Below are 19,150 nucleotides of genomic sequence, written 5' to 3' on the forward strand. Positions count from 1 at the left end.
ATCACCGGGCCAACCCATTCCCCCCAGTCCCCTCCCCTCTGAAACCCTCAGTTTGTTTTCTGAAGTCTCTAGTCTCTCATGGTTCAGTTCCCACTCCAATTTCTCCCCCTTCACTTTTCTCCTCCCGTAATGTCTTCCATGCTATTCCTTATGTCCCACAACTAAATGAAACTATATGATAATTGACTCTCTCTGCTTGACTTACTTCACTCAGCCTAATCTCCTCCAGTCCCATCCATGTTGATGTAAAAGTTGGGTATTCATCCTTTCTGATGGCTGAGTAATATTCCATTGCAGGTGCCCTCATTTTACATTTGCACTAGCAGTGTAGCTTCCTTCATCTTAACACCAAATATGAGAAAGCAAACAGTATTGTTTTTCCTACTTTACAATAAGGAATTTTAGGCTCCCATAAAATTTACAGTAAGTATATAAAATATAATTGATTATAACTAATAATATGTGCACAATATAATAATACAATTGATATGTAATATGATTAGTGATGCATAATACATATATTACTTAATTGAATATGGTAAATGGGCTTGCATCGTAGGGAAGACTGACATGTCTTCAGGAGTGAGTGTCTGTATTTTGTGTGCATTTCTAGAAGTCTCAGTATCTGGTTCCTCACTGATAGGAAGCTAGAAGGAGGCTGCATGTTGCTAGGGACAGGTACATGTATAGTAACAAACAGCACACAAAATCTAACAAAGAGAGAAGTGAGAAGTATAAAAGGCAGTAAGTAACAAGGCAACMGTCCAGAGTCATTTGGTAGAAGGGTTAAAAAGCTATACGTAACTTAACAGGTCTTAAAAGCATCGTTTAACTAGAACTTAGTACATTTTTGAGGTTCACAAAGATGACCTTGAGATATTATAAAAGGTAAGGAGAAATGCAGTCGTGGTTTTTGAATGCCTGTGTTGACCTCGGCATGGTGCTGGTATCCTTCATTCCTGTAGGGAGTCGCCAAATCCTGCCGTGCTGGTGCATTTATATGGTTTTGGGACAGAGAACTCTGAGGCTTGGAGAGTTCAAGGAACCTGTCCCGGGCTTCCAAGAAGCAAGAGGCAGAGCCAGTAAATAGATCCCAAAATCTTACCCATGATTTCTTTCTCCTGACCATCTATTAGATAATCCTATAACCTACCAAACCTCCCCAACACTGTCCGTGCTTTACTTTTTCTATGTCATTCATCATCATCTGAAATAGTGTGTGCGCATGTGTGTACTTATGTACATACACACACACATATTTATTGCCTGCCAAGCACATAGTAGGTGTTCATTAACTGTTTGGTGAGTGAATGACTGATATCAAAGTCCATGCCTCTTCCCCCTATCTCAGGGCCCTGTTTATAGTCACTGTTTAAGAAGGGGAGGATATGTGTAATGTAAGCAGTCTATACTCAGAACCAGCTCATTCTGGCTTGCTGGAGCTGCTCATTAGCCTGTCTTCCCACCTCTCAGTTATGTGATACCATATTCATTGCTCAAAATTGTCACGTTGGCGACTTTACACTGTGGATACTGGCAAACATGATGGTGTTTTGTTTTTCCTGAGAAGTTGGTTGTGAAACATTTGCAAATACACCCCTGCAAAGTTCCATTAAAAAGATACATTTGCGGGGTGCCTGGGTGGCTTAGTCAGTTGAGCGCCCAACTCCTGATTTTGGCTCAGGTCATGATCTCAGAGTTGCGAGATCAGGCCCCTGCTTCAGATCCTCTGTTCCCTCCCCTGACACCCCTGTCGCACGCCTTGCATGCACTCTGTCTCCAGGAGGAAAAAACAAACAAAAAAAAGATGTATTTAACATCTTAAAATGTAAAAATTCATCCGGAAAAAGAAAAACAAAACAAAACAAAACAAACAACTTCAGCAAGACTGGGAAATCTGTCTTGTCTCCATCAGACACACGTACAGACTCTGGTGACCTTTAAACCGTTTTTAAATTATTCTGATTTTTCTTAAGTTAGTTCTGAGTTTGTTGATAATGAGCCAACTAGCCAACGAATATGGCCTTTGGAATGGAGAGGCCAAAAATTAAAAAAAGAAAAACAAAAAAAAACGACATAGATAAAAGAACCAGAATGGGCACTTTTGCTGACCCCGTGGGGCTCTGCGCTTTCACATGAGCTGACTCGAATCCCACATCTGCCTGCAGGGTTCACTACTACCAGCCCCACTTCCCAGATATGAAAACGGGAAAAAGAAAGGAAAACAGGAGCGGAGAAACCTTCCCTTGATTACACTCTGTCCCCCTTTATGTTGAAATGAAAATTTCCCTTAAATTACCACCTGACTTTTAGGCACAAGAAAACATCTGGTTTAATTACAGTGAATTTACATGAACCTACTGACAAGAAGCACAGTTAAAATTAGCAATTTTAGTACGCCTTTTTTTTTTTAAGGGAATGAAATTATAAAGTAATTAACCTTTGTTGTAGAACTCTGTCAGAAGGATGGAAAGTTCTGTGCTGTTAGATACAAGAAGAAATGAAATTGTGGGAAGGAAATATGTGGACTCATTAAAGAATTATAAAAAAAAAAAAGACGACTAAAGTAACATAGAATTAGAAGATAAGACAAAAGCGGAATCTTTCTCCAAGAAGTCTTTTCACAATGAGAGAGAGAAGTGGGATCAAAAGACCCAGATGAATCAAAAGAAAGTAAGAGGGCTTCGTTGGAAGGATATCTTGACCTGTGAAACAGTAGTGTGGGGTGGCCAAAAGAGCCTTGGTGCCAGGCTGAGATGACCTGGCTTTGCCACTCAGAGGTGGCGACACTGTTTTTTAGCCATTCTGAACCCACATTGATCAGAATATGGAAAAAAGGGGCAATTCAGAAAATACTTCGGAGTCAGAAGAATGCAGGCTCCATTCCGGCTCCATTCACTACATTGTTAGGCAGTCTTTGTTACTCACTGCAGTGTCCCCGTCTGCGAAATGGGGTTATAATGCCACCAACCCCTTTAGAGTGTCCTACCTGGAAGTCTGTATGGAAAGCCCTCAACTTCCCCTCTACCGAGAGCCCACACTCAGCAGTGTGGGGCCAGTATCAGACATGGAATGCAGATTTTAACCAAGGGAGTGTAACTTGAAAGAAACCAAAGCAAGGATCTTTGCAAAATTTCTGTTAGGCATGGGCAAGGGACCATTTTGGAAGAACCTATATACCTCTGTAAACTCCATCTCAATTATCTCACTCTGACTGTGGGAATGAATGTATACGCCGGGGTTCCAATAAAATTTTATTGATAAAACAAGCAGCTGGTTGAATTTGGCTGTAGCCAGGATTTGCTGACCCTTGATCCACACTGATTCCTCCTAATTATTTCCTCTAATATCTTGGCTTTACAATCCAATGATATACTAATGGTTTCCCCAATTGGTATCTTGGGGCTGGACCTCTCCCATGCCCTCCAGATTCGTTTATCCAATGGCCTGTTCAGCCTATCCAGCTGGATTGCTAATCGGTCTCTGGAATTAAACACGTCCAGAGCTGACCTCCTGATCATCCCTCAACGACCACCAAACTCATTCTTCCCACAGTCTTCTCCATCTCCATTAATGCCAACTGCCTTTTATTAGTGGTTTGAGTCAGAAATCTTGATTGCTCACTTTTATCACACCTAAAGCCCTTGAGTACCTTTCAACGTGGATTCTCTGTGGTTGGCACCCTTCTGCTTTGGGTGAAGCAGTAACCCTGCCCACTTCCCACATTCCATCCATCAGCACATTCTCTTGGCTTATCCTGCATTTGATAGCATGACCTCGACCATTGCTTACAGACTCTACTCCTCACTCTTTGGTCCAAGCCACTGTGATATCCAACCTGGATTATTACAGTACTCTCTTAAATGATCATTCAGCTTCAGCTCTGGCCCCGACTCTCTTTTCTCAGCACAGAAGCCAGGATGATCTTGTTAAACTATGAGGCAAATCATATCATCACCCCTCTGCTCAGAATTTTCCAGTGGTTTCTCATGTCACTGATATGAAAAGCCCTAGTCCTTATAGTACCTCTTAGGGTCCCATGTGGCCACAACTACTCCTGGCTTCCTGTCTGGCCTTGTCTCCTTCTGCCTCTGCCTTACTACACAGATCTAGTCATGGTTCTCCTCAGATAATGCCAACTGTGTCCCTCCCTCAGCACCTTTGTGGGGGCCATTTCTGCTAGCAAGAATGATCCTCCCTCAAATAAACAAGGCTGATCCCTACACCTGTTTCAAGTAAATGTCACTTTTCAGGGAGATCTTCCTTGACCTTTCTGTGAACAACTGGAAGCCTCAGGCACCACACTCTGTCCCTCTTCTCTGCTTCATGTCTCTCATTAGCATTTATCACTGGATGTACTGTGTATTTCAGTATACATTTTAGTATCTGTCTTCTCTAACTAGAATGCACATGAAGGAGGCCATTTTTTTTCTGTTTTGTTTACTGCATATTTTCAAGCATCCAGAACAGTGCCAGGTAGAGAATAAGCATGCAGTAAATAACTTATTGAATGAATGAATCTCGAGTCTTCAGAGACAAAATAGATTTTAAAGTTATTTACCATAGAAATCAGAAGATGCTTGAAGAAAGCTATTTAATAGACTCAGTGAGCTCTGGGAAGGATATGGCTTCTATGATGATCAGTCTAACACCATTCAGAAAGAATAGGGGCAAGAACACCAAGGAAAAGAGGAATAATCGTGATTCTGCAGAAAAGCATATTGGTGCTCTCCAGGATACACTAGAGCAGTTCTCAGGGAATGCGATGGGACCGGGGGAGGAGCAAACACAGAGTAACACCGTCTTTGTGCCAGGCTCTTTGCTCAGCCCTTCACACATGCTGATATATTGAATCACCACAAGATGTATCAAGTAGGGACTATTTTTATCCCCCACTTTGAAGGAAACTGAGGCACAAAGAAGTTAAGCAACTTGCTCCAGGTTATACAACGAGATGGCAAGAACAGGACAGTCTGGCTCAGCCTGTGATCTTAGTTGTCACACAGTGCTGCCTTTTGGGGCCACAGGGCAAAAGTACGAGTTTCCATTCAAGGTGGCAATCTGATTCTTAAACTACATTCCCAAAGAAATGAGAGAAGAACACCACTAAACCTGCCCTGGGAATTGGAAGAGGATGCCATCCCCAGGCCTAAAGGAAGGGATGCAATGCCGTGTTGAGGAAGGGGGACCTCCATGGGGCAAAGATGTCTTTGCAGTAACTTCACTGAAAGAGACCCCTTCCTCACCCCGGGGGCCCAAGAGGAAAGGCTTCCAAGCCTAACTGCATTGAGACCCTCAAACTTTGACTGACCAGGGCTGAAGGCAAGGGTGAGCTCATGGAGCTCGGAGTGGATGGAGTGAGGGTTTGGAGAGCAGGAGACGCCATCTTTATGTATCAGTCCACAGTGTAGAGAAGGAGAGCTCTCTCTCTCCAAGCCTGCATATGGTAAAAGAAAAGGATTTAATGAAAGGCTAGCTTTGGGAAGAGATGCTCCAGTTACAAGTAGGGGCAGTGTTCCAGATGACTTAAGACTGCCTTAAAGATATCAAAACTGTTGTCTCTCTGACAAGGAGCTTCCTGCCACCTGGTTATTTTCCTTCTCAAACCTTCCCCACCCCACCCTCAAGGACATAGACCTTTTATGTGGCCAAGTAATAGATGGGTATATCTAAATTCTTCCCTTTCCCTCTGGGTTAGAAATATTTGAAACAGGGACTCCGATAATCAATAGCAACACACATCTTGACCCACCAAAGTAAACCATCTCATTCTACCTTTTGTAAGGCTGCATAAGGAAAGATTATTGGATAGATGAAAGTATGTTTTCATTTTTATTAAAGGGGACTAATCTGATAATGCAAAGCAAATGTCCCCTGAGCATTATAGCAAGAAGCAAGATTTAAAAACAGAATAAAACACTAATCCACATACTCACCGTAATATATAAATAAATGCTGGGGTAGAATGTGTACATGGAGTGGAAGTCAATAATCTAAAGAGGCTAGTTCTCCCAGACTGATCTTTGTAAGAGTTTAGCACTATTTACTATATTAGGATTTTTATTTAATAATAAACCCTATAGAGCTTAGGGATGTATGTATTTAGGAATTTAGTTTAGGAATGTATTTAGGAAATAAAAATTATAATGAAAAGCAAGATTCATTATTATTATGAAGTTAAGGTTATCTTTTGAGGGCATAAAATTGATTATTCATAAGTTAATGAGATGAATATTTGTTTTATATGCTTATGTGGTGTTTATTTCACAAAAGGATAAAATGAAGATACTAAATAAATACCCTTTTATACTGATAAATTTTACCACTTATGGGACATGGAAAAATTATTGGCAAACTATAAACCAAAACGTCACTCACCCCCCTACACACAAAACTTACATAATTTCACAGCAAATGGAGAAATAGAATCAGTAGTTTAATAAACTTTTCCAGCAAAGAAAACACCAGTTTGGAATGGTCTTACAAGTACAGACACTCAAGGCAGTGGTATCTCCAGTTTTACATATGTACCTTCAAAGAACAAAAAAAAGAAGTAACACTTGACTCTTCATTTTATGACTTTAGTGTGATCTCAATATCAAAACCAGACAAGCTTATTATAAGAAAAAGAAAAATTAAATGCATATACTCCAAACAAAATATTAGCAGACGATCCATTGCTGTATACACTAGGAAAATATTAATTTATTTTAGAAAATCAATATTGATTCAACATTAGTAGATCCATTAATGTAATTCACTACATTAACTCAGAGAGGGACAAAAATGTATCATTATTATAATAGGCACAAAAAAACATCAGTTAAAGCTCAGCATGATTTAAAAAGAAAATATCCTTGTTTACCAGGAATAAAAAGGACCTTTTTATCCTGGTAAAGGGACACTAAGAAACCTGCAAACATCAAAGTTGAGGATGAAATAATAAAATCATTTTCTTTAACATTGGAAAGCACACAGATACTTACATTATCTCCACTAAATATCATATTGATGGCTCTGGTTGAAGACAGGAAAATTAAATAGAGTTAAAAGATTGGAAAAGAACAAAACTATTATCAACTGTGATGCTATGACCATTTACATAGATAACCCAAAGAAATTTGTACACAAATTATTAGAATTAGGAAGAGAATGTAACATGCTTGACAAAAGTTGGCATTTAAAAGCCCATTGCTTTTCTAATCACCCAATAAGTATGTGGTATGTTTTTAAAGATACTGTTTACAATAGCAATAAAAATACAGGGTATTTAGGAATGAACCTAACATAAGATTTCAAGATGTAGAGTATATATAAGTGTTGTATAAAGAACTGAATGAGATTAAAAAAACCTAAATGAGAGATATGCCATGTTTATGGGTGGGAAAACTCAATATTATCAAGAGATGATATAGAAAGACCTAAATTATTCCCATTTGATCTATAGTTCATGCCATTCCAATACAGAAACAAGACATTTAAAAAAAATGTACAGGGTCATCCTAAAATGTATATGCCAGAGAAAAGGCAAGAATAGCTAAGAGAGGGGCACCTGGGTGGCTCAGTTGGTTAAGTGTCTGCCTTCAGATCAGGTCATGATCTTGGGGTCCTGGGTTCAAGCCCCACATCCAGCTCCCTGCTCAGCGGGGAGCCTGCTTCTCTCTCTGCCTGCTGTTCCCCCTGCTTATGCTCGGTCTCTCTCTCTCTGACAAATAAATAAATAAAATCTTAAAAAAGAAAGAATAGCCAAGAGAGTTCTGAACCTGAAGTACAAAGTTACAGGCCTTGCTCCACCACATATCAAGACTCATAAATCTTTGTTTCTCAGGAAGATGTGGTATTGATAGTGGGATAGTCTAATAGAACAAGTGAACAAAACAGAACCTAGACCCATATGTATGTGGAAATGTGATGGAAGGCAAAGGTATCATGGAGATCAGTTGAGCAAATAAATTTTTCTTTTTCGTTAAGTGGTGGTAGGATAGGAAAAAGAATTGAAATTGGATCCCTGCCTCACACCATACATGAAAACACAATTACAAATGAGTCAAAGACATTTTACAAAAGTCATAATTTTAAAATTATTTGGAGATAATTTAAGAAAATATTCTTATGAAGTAAGAGAAAGTATTTCTTAAGTAATATTTTTTTGCTGGAGTTTATTATTTTTGCTTAGGTTTATCTAACCCTGGGATAATGATTCAAATGCAAGTAGTTGAATTAGGAAGTGGTCTGATAATGAAGAGTGGTAATGGATGGAAGGAAGCCAATATTAGTGTGTTATCAAGAAAATTACCTTGTCAATAACTGTGTTTTAGAATCATGCCACTCCAAGTGTGATCCAGAGACCAGCAGTGACTTATGAAATCTTCCTGCTCCATGACAAGATAATTATAGAAACAGAGATTAAGTATTTTAAAAGGAGGAGTTTGCATTTTTCCATGTTTTTAAATTTCACCTTTACTTTTTAATTTTGCTTTCCTCTTTTTGGTTTTGTATTTTATGATAATAATGGTTCTCATTGGGCTGGAGACAACCACCACCACCACAACAATATAATAGTCACTTTTATTGGAGGTAGTTTGAAAAGTAAATATAGAATATGTCATGTAGTTAACCCAACCAAACAGTGAGGAGACTAGGATACTCATCCATTAACTTCTTGTCATTCATTGCTTGAAGGATGTTTTAGGGGCATTAACTCTCTGAGATTTTGTGCTTACCCTGCATAGAAACCAAGTTTGCTTTCACAGCCTTCAGGTAGAGTAACAGATGTTTTGCAGTAAGCACTAGTGTATGGGCAGGACACCAATAGCATGTGCTACTGAGTCTATTGGGTTTTTTCCCAGCTTTATCAAGGTATACTTGATAAATAAAATTGTATATATTTAAGATGTACAACACCATGATTTAACATACATATACATTGTGAAATGCTTACTGAAATCAAGTTACTAAGTCTTTCTTTTTCCTTCTCTAGAAAAGATCTGATAAATTTGACTTCATTGAAATAAATAATTGATCTTTATCCAAAGGTAGCATAAAAAGAAAAGGAAAACACACGAAGTGAGAGAAGATTGTTATAGCACACATAGCCAATAAAAGGATCAGTAACAAGAATGAATATACTAAGAACACCTACAAATAAATAAGAAAAGGATAGTAATGTTCAATAAATAAAGATGTTTATTTAATAAACCTCTTTAGTAAATAAAGCTAAAAGGAAATCATTAAAACCAAATAAAACCTCAATGAAGTGTGAGTTCATGCTCACTAGATGGTCTAGAATTTTAAAATCTGACAATACTAAGTGTTTGTAAGGATTTAGAGAAGTGGGAACTTTCAGAATATTGAGGGAGTATAAATTGTTACCCCCACTGTGGAAAACAATTTGACTTTATTCAGTAAAGCTGAAGAAGTTTATACCCTTAGTCTACCTATCCTATTCCCAGGTACACCTAAATGAAATCTATAAATATTCAACTGAATGTCCAAAAATATTCATAGGCGCTGTGTTTTAAGTTAGCTCTTCTGAGAAGTCATCCTATCATCCATCGATAGCACGTCTCACCATCTATTGAATGAAAAATAAGACTATATTCATAAAATGAATAAAATAAAACACATGCGTCAACACCAATGAATCTCAAACAATGTCAAGTGACAAATGCAAATCATATAATGATTTGTATGTATGTATGAGAATGTATGTATGTATAAGAAAGCCAGAAGAAACAAAATGATGTCTTAGGATCATGTATATATTTATAACTCCAAATAAAGAGAATGATTAACATAAAGTTCAGGTTAGTGACATGATTGTTTTTGGTTTTTGTTTTTGGATGGGGGAGAGAGAAGTCAGCAGTATCGGATACACAGGGTGCTTCAGTGAAACAGTGATATTTTATTTCTTAGAGGGAATAGTGGGTACGTGTGTGTTCACTTCATAATTATTTTATGAACTATATGCCATTTATTCCATGTATTTTTGTCTTATGACGGATTTCACAAGAGAAGCTTTTTAATAGAGGCGAAAGTAATATGAACAAAAGCAATAAGGTCCTAGGAATGCAATTTGTAAGAAATTTTTAAAAACAGATTTTTAAGGGAGGGACAAAAAAGGAACATTAATAGGTGAAGATTTAGGCAGCATTACTGGTGGGAGGACCCATTACAAAAAGACGTCATTTGCCCCTCAGAGAAGTAAAGAACACAACTGGAACAAAAGTTTGACTGGAACATCTTTGAAGTTTTGTAAAATTTTTCCAAAGCTCTTCTGGAAAAACAAATGGATAGTGAGAGCCCAGGAAACTTCACAAAAGAATAATAAGAGAAAAGAGCTTTTTTCTGTCAACTATTCAAACGTGTTATATGAACACAGCAGAAAGATACTGTCAGAAAAAGTGGCTGGGGCTCACTGAAACAGAACAGGGAGCCACACAACACATGTCAGCTTATAAAATCATCGAACATGCTAGTAAAATGGCATTTTAAATCACTGGGGAAAGTTCTGACTGGTCAATTAATTGTCCTAAGAAAACCGTAAAGAACAGTACTTAGATTTCTACTTTGTGCAGTATGTAAAATACATTCCAGATGGATTAATGAGTTAGGTTTAAAAGGAAGGTGGGGATAAATCCTGTAGAAGAACATAGAGATGACCCTTCTTCTGACCTGGCGTGAGAAAGAGAATTTCCTCCAAACTGGAATTGGAGGAGAACAGGTCACCTGAGTGCTAGCAGCTTGATCGTCACACTCATGGCCTCCCCTGGATAGACCCTTGGGAAGACTGGCCTCTACATTTCTCCGTCCAGCTCACTCTGCACCTCTTAAAGCTTCTCCAATTTCCTGACCATTGGTAGATGGTTTCACTCTGGCTTCTCAAGAAGATGGAGCCCTAAGGACACCTCAACTGTGTCTTCTCCAAAGCAGCTGCACATTTTCTTGTCTTCTCTTGCAAGAGGGAAGGTGCTTTCTTTCCACCCACCACCATTCCTGTCTTTTCAGGACAGAACCACTCCAGTCATTTCCTGTCTCTTTTCCACTCTTCTACCTCTTACTTCACTTTTGGATTTTTCCTGATCGCCTGCCATTCCTCCATAACCTCTCCCACCCATGGGGCATAGGGGCTACTGATGTGGCCCATAGTCCATCCCTGCTCTTCTTGCATCCCTGCCCCTCGTGGCCCAAATCGCTGACTTGTCTGGGCACAGTCCCTCACCTATGGCTCTCTCCTCCATCCACAGAAGGAGGCTGTGAGGCCAGCTTTCCCCTTCAGTTATTCTTGTGTAATTCACAGATAACCTTGAAGACAGTACATTCAGTGGGCAAATTAAAGCTCACAGTTTCCATGACTATCCAGTCACATCCATCACTGTGAACCAGTCCCTTCTAGATCCCCCTTCAACTACTTCCATGACAGCCCTCATTCTTGGTTCAGGGGTTCCTCTCTGAATCATGGCTTCTCAGTTTCTCAGTTTCTTCCTTTCCTTTTGATTGTTAAGATTGTATTTTCCCTTGGCTTAGTCCTGGACCTGCTTTTTGGTTCCCTTCTAAGCAGTCACCCAATCTCATCTGTCCAACTGCTTCTTAGTGTTGCCATTTAGGTGTTCTACACACACCTCAAACAAAGCATCACAAACCCCGCCAGCTTCCTTTCCAAAACTAGCCCTCCTCTAAGGCTCCCTTTCTATGAACAGCACTCTGACCACTCTAAAAACAGACAAGCTGGCTTTTTTCTTGACCTAGCGCTTCCCTGTTTCACCCTTATCCATCACCACCAAATCACATTCGCTAAGCAGCTGCAAATCTCCTGCACCATCTGCTGCTTTTCTGTACCACCGTCACCCCGTTGACGTATTACCGTCCTTTCTTTCCAGGATGGCCTTGCTTCTTCCACTGTTGCCCTCACAAAGTGACTCACCACATTCCAACACCTACCCCCCACACTTTCACCCTAGAAACTTTACTAATCCATTATCTTTTATCTTCCACTTAGCATCCTGACTTACCAGACTAGATTTTCTCTGCTTGTTATAATTCTCCCAATACTTTGTGCGCTTACCTCAAAGTCCTGATGTTTGTGACAAGGATGAATAGATAAGGGAAAGCAGTTAGAGATCTGACAACTTAGAAGCTTCTAGATACCTTAAAGAGTCAAGAAGCAAGTGAAAAACTGACAAAAATATTTGTAATCCATGCAAAAAAAATCTTGTATCTTTAAAAACAGATTATAATTACAAACCCATAAGACAACGATGGACAAAAATGAAGAACCATAGAAGAAAATGAGAACAGGGTATAAAGAGCATGTTCATAAAAGAATCAATGCAAATGGCCAATTAAACTGAAAAAAAAAAAAAACCTGCACTCTCCAGTTTTCAAAAAAGGATACACGCACATACACTTAATTTTTTAAATAGTCAGTGTTGGCAAGGATTGGGAATAGTCATGTTCTTCTTTTGGGGAGCTCAGAATGGTACAAACTCCGTGGAAGGCAATCTGACAAGACATGTCAAAAGCCTTAAAAAGAAAATAGTTCATCTACTTTGGCCCAATAAATTAATTTCCAAGAATTTCTCTTAGGGAGATCAGCAGAGTTTCATGAATATACTTATTTATAAGAATTCTCATTGCAGTGTTATTTATAGTCATAAAAAATTCAAACCAATTTTAATGCCCAATAATAATGATGCCCATTAAAATGCATGGCCCCAAAGAACATTTAAGGATTTTTTTTTTAAATCTGTGTTTCGTTCAGTGATAAAAGAAGGTCACAATAGACTATGTGCTGTAGGAGTTTAATTTTTCAAAATATGTATATGCATAGGCATAAAAATACTGGAAAAATATCTCCAGTTATGGGGATTGTGAGTGATTTTGTTCTTTTCTTTTTTTTACCCTATCTGTATATTCTTAATATTCAACAAATTCTGCGTATCATGTCCATAATGAGAAAAACTAAATATATTTTAATTTAACAATAGGGAACTGATTGCAACATATGGCCAAGGCTATATCGAGAGAGGCATAGCGTGATGATTAAGAGTATATGCTTTGAAGCTCACAGACAGGTGTTCAGTTCCCTCTTTACAACTTAAGAGCCGGATGACCTTGAGCAAGTTATTTAATTCTCTTAGCCTCAGTTCCCTTATCAGCACAAACGAGATAATACGTACTGGGCAGAGCTGTTTTGTGGCTTAGATGAAATAATGTATGTAAAATTCTGATCAAAGAGTAAGTGCTTAGTAAAAGTGCCTGCTTTTATAATGCCAAAATATAAATAGATCCGGTAACGATTTATATGTATTCATGATTCCTTAGGGGGTTATAACTGGAAGTTTGGAGAATCATTTATTTTATGGTTCAGTATCTTCCAGACTGTCATAATGATGCCGGAATCCAGCAGGAGGATGCTGCCAGGAAAACTGACCTGGCTGCAGAAACAGCCTAGGAAAGGATTTGCTCATTAGGGCACAGTGCTGGCATGGGTCATTTATTCACCTACTCGACCAACCAGCAAGTGGTTATTAAGCTTCTACCATGTGGCAGGCAATGGGGACTCAGCAGTGAGACAAACTAGCTGCCTTCTTGGAATGAGACAGACTTCTCGTAATTGGACTGAGGTTTCAAGACGCATAGATCCTGCCGGATTCAGGAATTAGGAACCCGAGGAATAGTTGGAGACCCCTGCCTATAGTTGGAGACAACTTGGCAAGGTCAAGAAAATGGTAGTGAAGCTCACTTTGCATACCTCAGTTACTAATCTTAAGGCAAGAGTCTGATTCTAGAATCCCACCCGCCAAGAGTGCTGGCGCCTACTGATGTCCTCCCTGTGCTGGTCAGTTTAATTCAAGGTCAGACTTGCTCAGTCTGCAAGATAAAAGACCATTGACGACCCAGGAGAGGGGTTAGCAAACTCTGGCCCATGGGTCAACAGCAGTCTAGTGTTGTTGTTGTTGTTTTTTTAAATAAAGTTTTATTGGAACACAGCCACACCCATTTATTTCTGGATTGTCTGTGGCTATTTTTGTGCTATAAACACAAAGCTGAGCCATTGTGACAAAGACTGTATGCCCACGAAGCCCAAAGTATTCATTATCTGATTCTTCATAGGAAAGCTTGGCCAACTGCTGTTCTAGGTCAACGGGGCTGGGGAAATGGAGTGGAAGGTGACATTAGGTTCCTAACTTTTCCCTTTTGTAGTTCCAGGAGCTGTTCCCCTAGAATCCATCCAAGGAGGGCCCTTTGAGGAGAAGATCTACATCCAGTGGAAGCCTCCCAACGAGACTAACGGGGTCATCACACTCTATGAGGTAGGAAGACTCTTTTGCTGTATCACTTGGCTTGGCTGTGTTCAGTTTGCATCAGTTTGAAGTGGGGTGCATGCCTCCTGCGTGCAAACTCCATTGAGGGCTTGAAGGTGAGTGAGAGACACAACTCAGGCAGGGGTTTCCAACAATGTAGTGGGAAGGAGACACAAGGGCATACAGCCGAGCTGCTTGACAGCCCCAGTGACAAAGAAAACTGGACACACCGCACACTGCAGTCATGACTGATGTCTTGAGAAGGGAGTCGGCACCCGGGGAGGCAGACTGTCCCGGCATAGCCAAGGAGACCCCTGCCTGGCCAACAGTAGGACAGTTCAGTTTGTCTGGAAAACCACAGTGCTCCCCTGATACTCATCCTACACCTGCCAGCTTCTGGGCTTCCAGGAGAATCCCAATGTCAGTCTCTGCCCTGGGGCTCTGTGATTCCTGAGCCCTCATATCACTGCAGCCACAGTGTATTTTATTGCTGCTCCAGTGATGGTGTCAGAAAGCACCCTCCCACCATCAGCAGGGCCTTATCCTATCAGAGGGGGAACAGAACCCCCTCCGGCAGGAAGGCATCCATCAAGCCAACACCACGTGGCTTCCTGAAAACTTTCCAACTTAGAACAAAGTGTGTAGAAGTCCACTGCAAAACAAACACAAGCAACAAACCTTCAATAAGGCAGATTGGGCTGAATGCTGGTACTGAGATGGGGTCAAAGTTGACTCTCCTCCCTTCCCCCGCCCTGCCCCTGCTTATCTGGAGAACCCCGGAGACTGTAGCAAGGGCTGTGGTGGAGAGCTCAGCAGTGCAGAGGTGCAGAGGGAAGAGTGTGGAAGCCAGAGCTGCAGGGATGGAGCCCAGCATCCTCAGTCTCACGTGACCTCTGGCAGTTCTTCCCCTCTCCAGGCCTGCTTCCTCCTCTGCAAAATGGAAGTGGTGATGGCTGCTTCCGGGCTCCACTGGAGGGTCTGAGGTGGGCAAGGTTCCCAGCACCCCTGGGCTGAAATGCACTGCAGACACTGAGGGCTCATGCAGGAAGGCAGTGAGAGGTCCTGAGGTGCACTGAGAGTGAGCTGGGAAAGAACATCCCCACATGAGGGAGGAAAGTCAAAGAGCAGTGGTGAGGGAGAAACAGGTGAATTTGATGGACACAGGAGCTCTCTAGAGAGACCTGGAAGGACCCCAGAGCTCTCTGAGAAAGGAGAACGCCATCCACCATGTAAGTTGCTAAAGAAAACACCTCCGGAAGATGCCTTAGCTCACCACATCCAGCATTCCCCTAAAGAAGAGCTGCCTAAGGCTCCATCTTGGGCCACATGGTTGGGAGAAGCTTCCTTCCTGGGGAACTTGCTAGAGGAGGGGAGGGGCCATATCGACTTTGCCCAGAATGTGCTCAGTAGTAGCTCACCAGGGAATAGCGGGTCCTCACCTGAAACAAAGCCCCATCATTTCAAAGCAACCTGTCATTCTTTGTGATACGCCCCCCCCCCCCATACAAGTGAAATAGACATCCATGGTGTGTGGCAACCAGCTCTTTGTAAAGCAGAGGGAAGGGACCCAGAACTTGGGGAGTTAAGTTACTTGGTATTATTACATAAATGGCTCTCTATGCCAGATGTTCAAGACTTCTGGAATTCACAGGCAAGTAACACTTCAAAAGGTTTGGAGGACCAACATACAGTTCTTTACCATTTTTTATTAATATCATTTCATAAAAGACATCATTTCAAAAATACAGAAAGGACATAATTTAAGAATAAAAGGCAGTCCTTCAAATTGCATAAATTTAGCTTTATGAATAACTCATGAGTCTCCTTATTTTCTCTCTTTCTGCCTTGAATTGAGGACAACTTTGTCCTGAAAAGGCCCTAGTCCTTGTGCCTAGCTCACTTGGAAACCACTGGGCTCGGTCACGTGGAAGGAAGAGTCCTATCCCTGCACAGACCGACTTCTTCCTCGGGAGCCGCATACTTCTTCCTCTAATGGGATGTACGCTGGGCTGGGTTGGGAAAGCAGCTCATGCCGGTCTATGAAAAGAAGAGAGGCATAGATGGAGAGAGAGCAAGAGAGTAATCCCAGCCATGAGTGGCACGCCCTGTTTGAGCAATAGTACCTCAAAGTTGAGGACTCATTGTACGGCACATTCTCTGGAGCTCTGGGCACCAAGGTGGGCATAGATTGGCATAGGGAACCCTTCTTCTCACTTGCATGTGAGCCCTGAATCTTGTGCAGTTTCTAAGACCAGTCACTGGGGATGCTGGCATTTCTGCGATGGGTTGTCCCGGACAAAACTCCTGCAGGACACCCTCAGGTAGCTTTTTGGCTGCTCTTTGGGCTGTGATTACAGAGAGCCAGGGATGGAAGGCTGTAGCTGTGTGACTTGTTTGTGAGCTCTGGAGGTCACCTTTTGGGAGTATGCTATGCTTCTTGGATGTTGTCGTGAAGGGAGCCAAAGAGGTCATGGGCTGAGGTCATTGTATTTTGAGCGTAAACATGGCAGGGCGCCTGGGTGGCTCAGTGGGTTAAAGCCTCTGCCTTCAGCTCAGGTCATGATCCCAGGGTCCTGGGATTGAGCCCCGCATCGGGCTCTCTGCTCAGCGGGGAGGCTGCTTCCTCGTCTTTCTCTCTGCCTGCCTCTCTGCCTACTTGTGATCTGTCAAATAAATAAAATATTTTTTTAAAAAAAGCATGGCTGTGACCATGTGCTTCACAAGTTAGTGGAGCCTCAGAAAGTAAGAATGCTGGCTTTTGAAGTCCAACAACCTAGTTCTGAACCCTAGTTCTGCTCCTTGTGTCCTGTGTAACCATGGGCACATCAAGTAGCCTCTCATTTACACTGATCTGTAAATATCTATTTATGTTTAATGCTGTGTTTGGCATTTAAAAAATAGCATCAGTAAACGTTAGCTGAGGTACATAATGATAAGGAAGTTGAATGTCGGAGAGGTCAAGTGTGGAGACCAAGGTCATAGAGCTGAGGTGGCAAATTTGTGGGTCCTGAATTCAAGTGTGGATGCCTTATCACTTACTCAGTGTGGCCCATGGACTGGCAGCATTACCTGGTTAGAAATATAGCATCTCAGGCGCCATCAGACCTCCTAAATCAGAGTCTCCATGTGAACGAGATTCCCGGATGGTTCAGATGGGCATGAACGTTGGCTCAGTAGTGCTCTAGACCACATCACTGCTTAGAAAATTTCAGCAGTTGGGGCACCTGGGTGGCTCAGTGGGTTAAAGCCTCTGCCTTGGGCTCAGGTCAAGATCTCAGGGTCCTGGAGTCGAGCCCCGCATCAGGCTCTCTGCTCAGCGGGAAGCCTGCTTCTCTCTCTCTGCCTGCCTCTCTGCCTACTTGTGATCTGTCTGTCTGTCAAATAAATAAATAAAATCTTTAAAAAAAATTTCAGCAATTGATATGAGACTATGTCCTCCTGAGTAGAGAAACAGGGAGTCCCTTCCACGCTGGGTTCAACCCATTCCTGCCCCAGCTCACAAGCAGGAGACCTTGCTTTTAAAGACATTTATAACAGAGTATGTGTTTATGAGGCAATTTCCAAATTTAATTAGATGAAACCAATTTGATTTTTAAAATTAGGTTCTGGTTGTAATTTCTAGAGAGGAACCCATAAATTACAAATCACCCTCTTCTGGTCTCAAACAGTATATTTTGTGACAAAGAAAAATAGGCTAACACAAATAGAAGAGAAATCAATCTAGGATTCTCTGTACCGTCCTATATATAATCTTGGACTTGGCAAAGTGAAAAGTCAAGAAGAAGGGCAGTGGATGTAGTGAAGGAGGGTTGTGACTATGTAAATATTGTATATATTATTCAGTATAGTAGGTTCAAGTAAATTTTAAAAATTCAATTTCCTTCCCTATGAGTCTAAGTCACAACCTCTGTGTCCATCCTTAGACAGTTCTGCCAAACCTGAGTGGCTTTGGTTATGTCTCATTCTCTCTCTGGGCTTACATCCCCTCTTTGTAATATGATGGTGTCAGATCATTCCAGGCCTCAACTGAGTAAGAATCAAGAGAAAAATAAATCCATGTCATATCCATAAAATCACAGGTTAATATCTCATTTTGGAGTTGCTCTGCTATTGAAACTTTGCCTGTAGCCAGAGTCTTTGAACACAAAAGCAGTGGTGACACTTGAAGAATAATAGCTAGGGCAAAGGCCCTGGGGTAGGAATGATTTTGACAAGTTTAACAAACAGGAAGAAGGTCAGGGTGACTATAGCTTCAGGAGCCATGGAGGATGATGATGAGATCACGTGGGAAATGTGTGGGCAGGGTCAGGTTGTGCAGGAATTCTAGTGTTTGTGCTTTATCCTGAGAAACATAGGAAGCCCTAGGAGAATTTTAAGTAGAGGAATGAAAGAATCAGATTTATATTCTTTAAAAGATCACCTGGCTTTTGTGTGGCTAGTGGGCTGTGGGTACACAGGCATCTTGGAGACATCTGGAAAAGGTGCCAGAGGCAAGGACATTTCCATCTCCTATGATACTGCAAGGAGGGCTCAGCTCCTTATGGGAAGATCTTGTACCCAGATGGAAGACACAAGAACTTTGTCACATCTGCCTCTTTCCTGCTGCTAACCTGGTCTTTGATGCCTTTTTTTTTTTTTTTAGTCAGGAGTTCTTATCTAGATATGCTCCCTAGAGCCATGGACCATGAGACCATGGACCTCTTTTCCCTAAGGAACGGGAGTCTAGCCCTCAGCCTAATGCCCTCTGGGGCTGTGAAACAGTCTAATACTTCCAGCAGTTACGACCTCTCTCCCTGCGCACTGAAATGGGAGCTCAGAGTGCTCCTCAGAACCCACCAAAGCCA

At 41.3% G+C, this 19,150-nt stretch overlaps 1 protein-coding gene across 14 annotated transcripts in view; it reads left to right on the plus strand.

The window, feature by feature from the left end:
* PTPRT (protein tyrosine phosphatase receptor type T) overlaps positions 1-19,150 on the plus strand; it is a 1,045,273-nt gene that overhangs the window by 650,736 nt on the left and 375,387 nt on the right. For all 14 annotated transcript variants that reach the window (XM_032838508.1, XM_032838515.1, XM_032838509.1 and 11 more), the window contains one exon: positions 14,206-14,315. In XM_032838508.1, coding sequence (XP_032694399.1) covers positions 14,206-14,315 — 110 coding nt within the window. The remainder of the gene's footprint in view (positions 1-14,205; positions 14,316-19,150) is intronic.

Source organism: Lontra canadensis, unplaced genomic scaffold (genome assembly GCF_010015895.1).
Source record: "Lontra canadensis isolate GAN:19392208 unplaced genomic scaffold, GSC_riverotter_1.0 scaffold105, whole genome shotgun sequence".
In the NCBI taxonomy this organism is placed as follows: Eukaryota; Metazoa; Chordata; class Mammalia; order Carnivora; family Mustelidae; genus Lontra; species Lontra canadensis.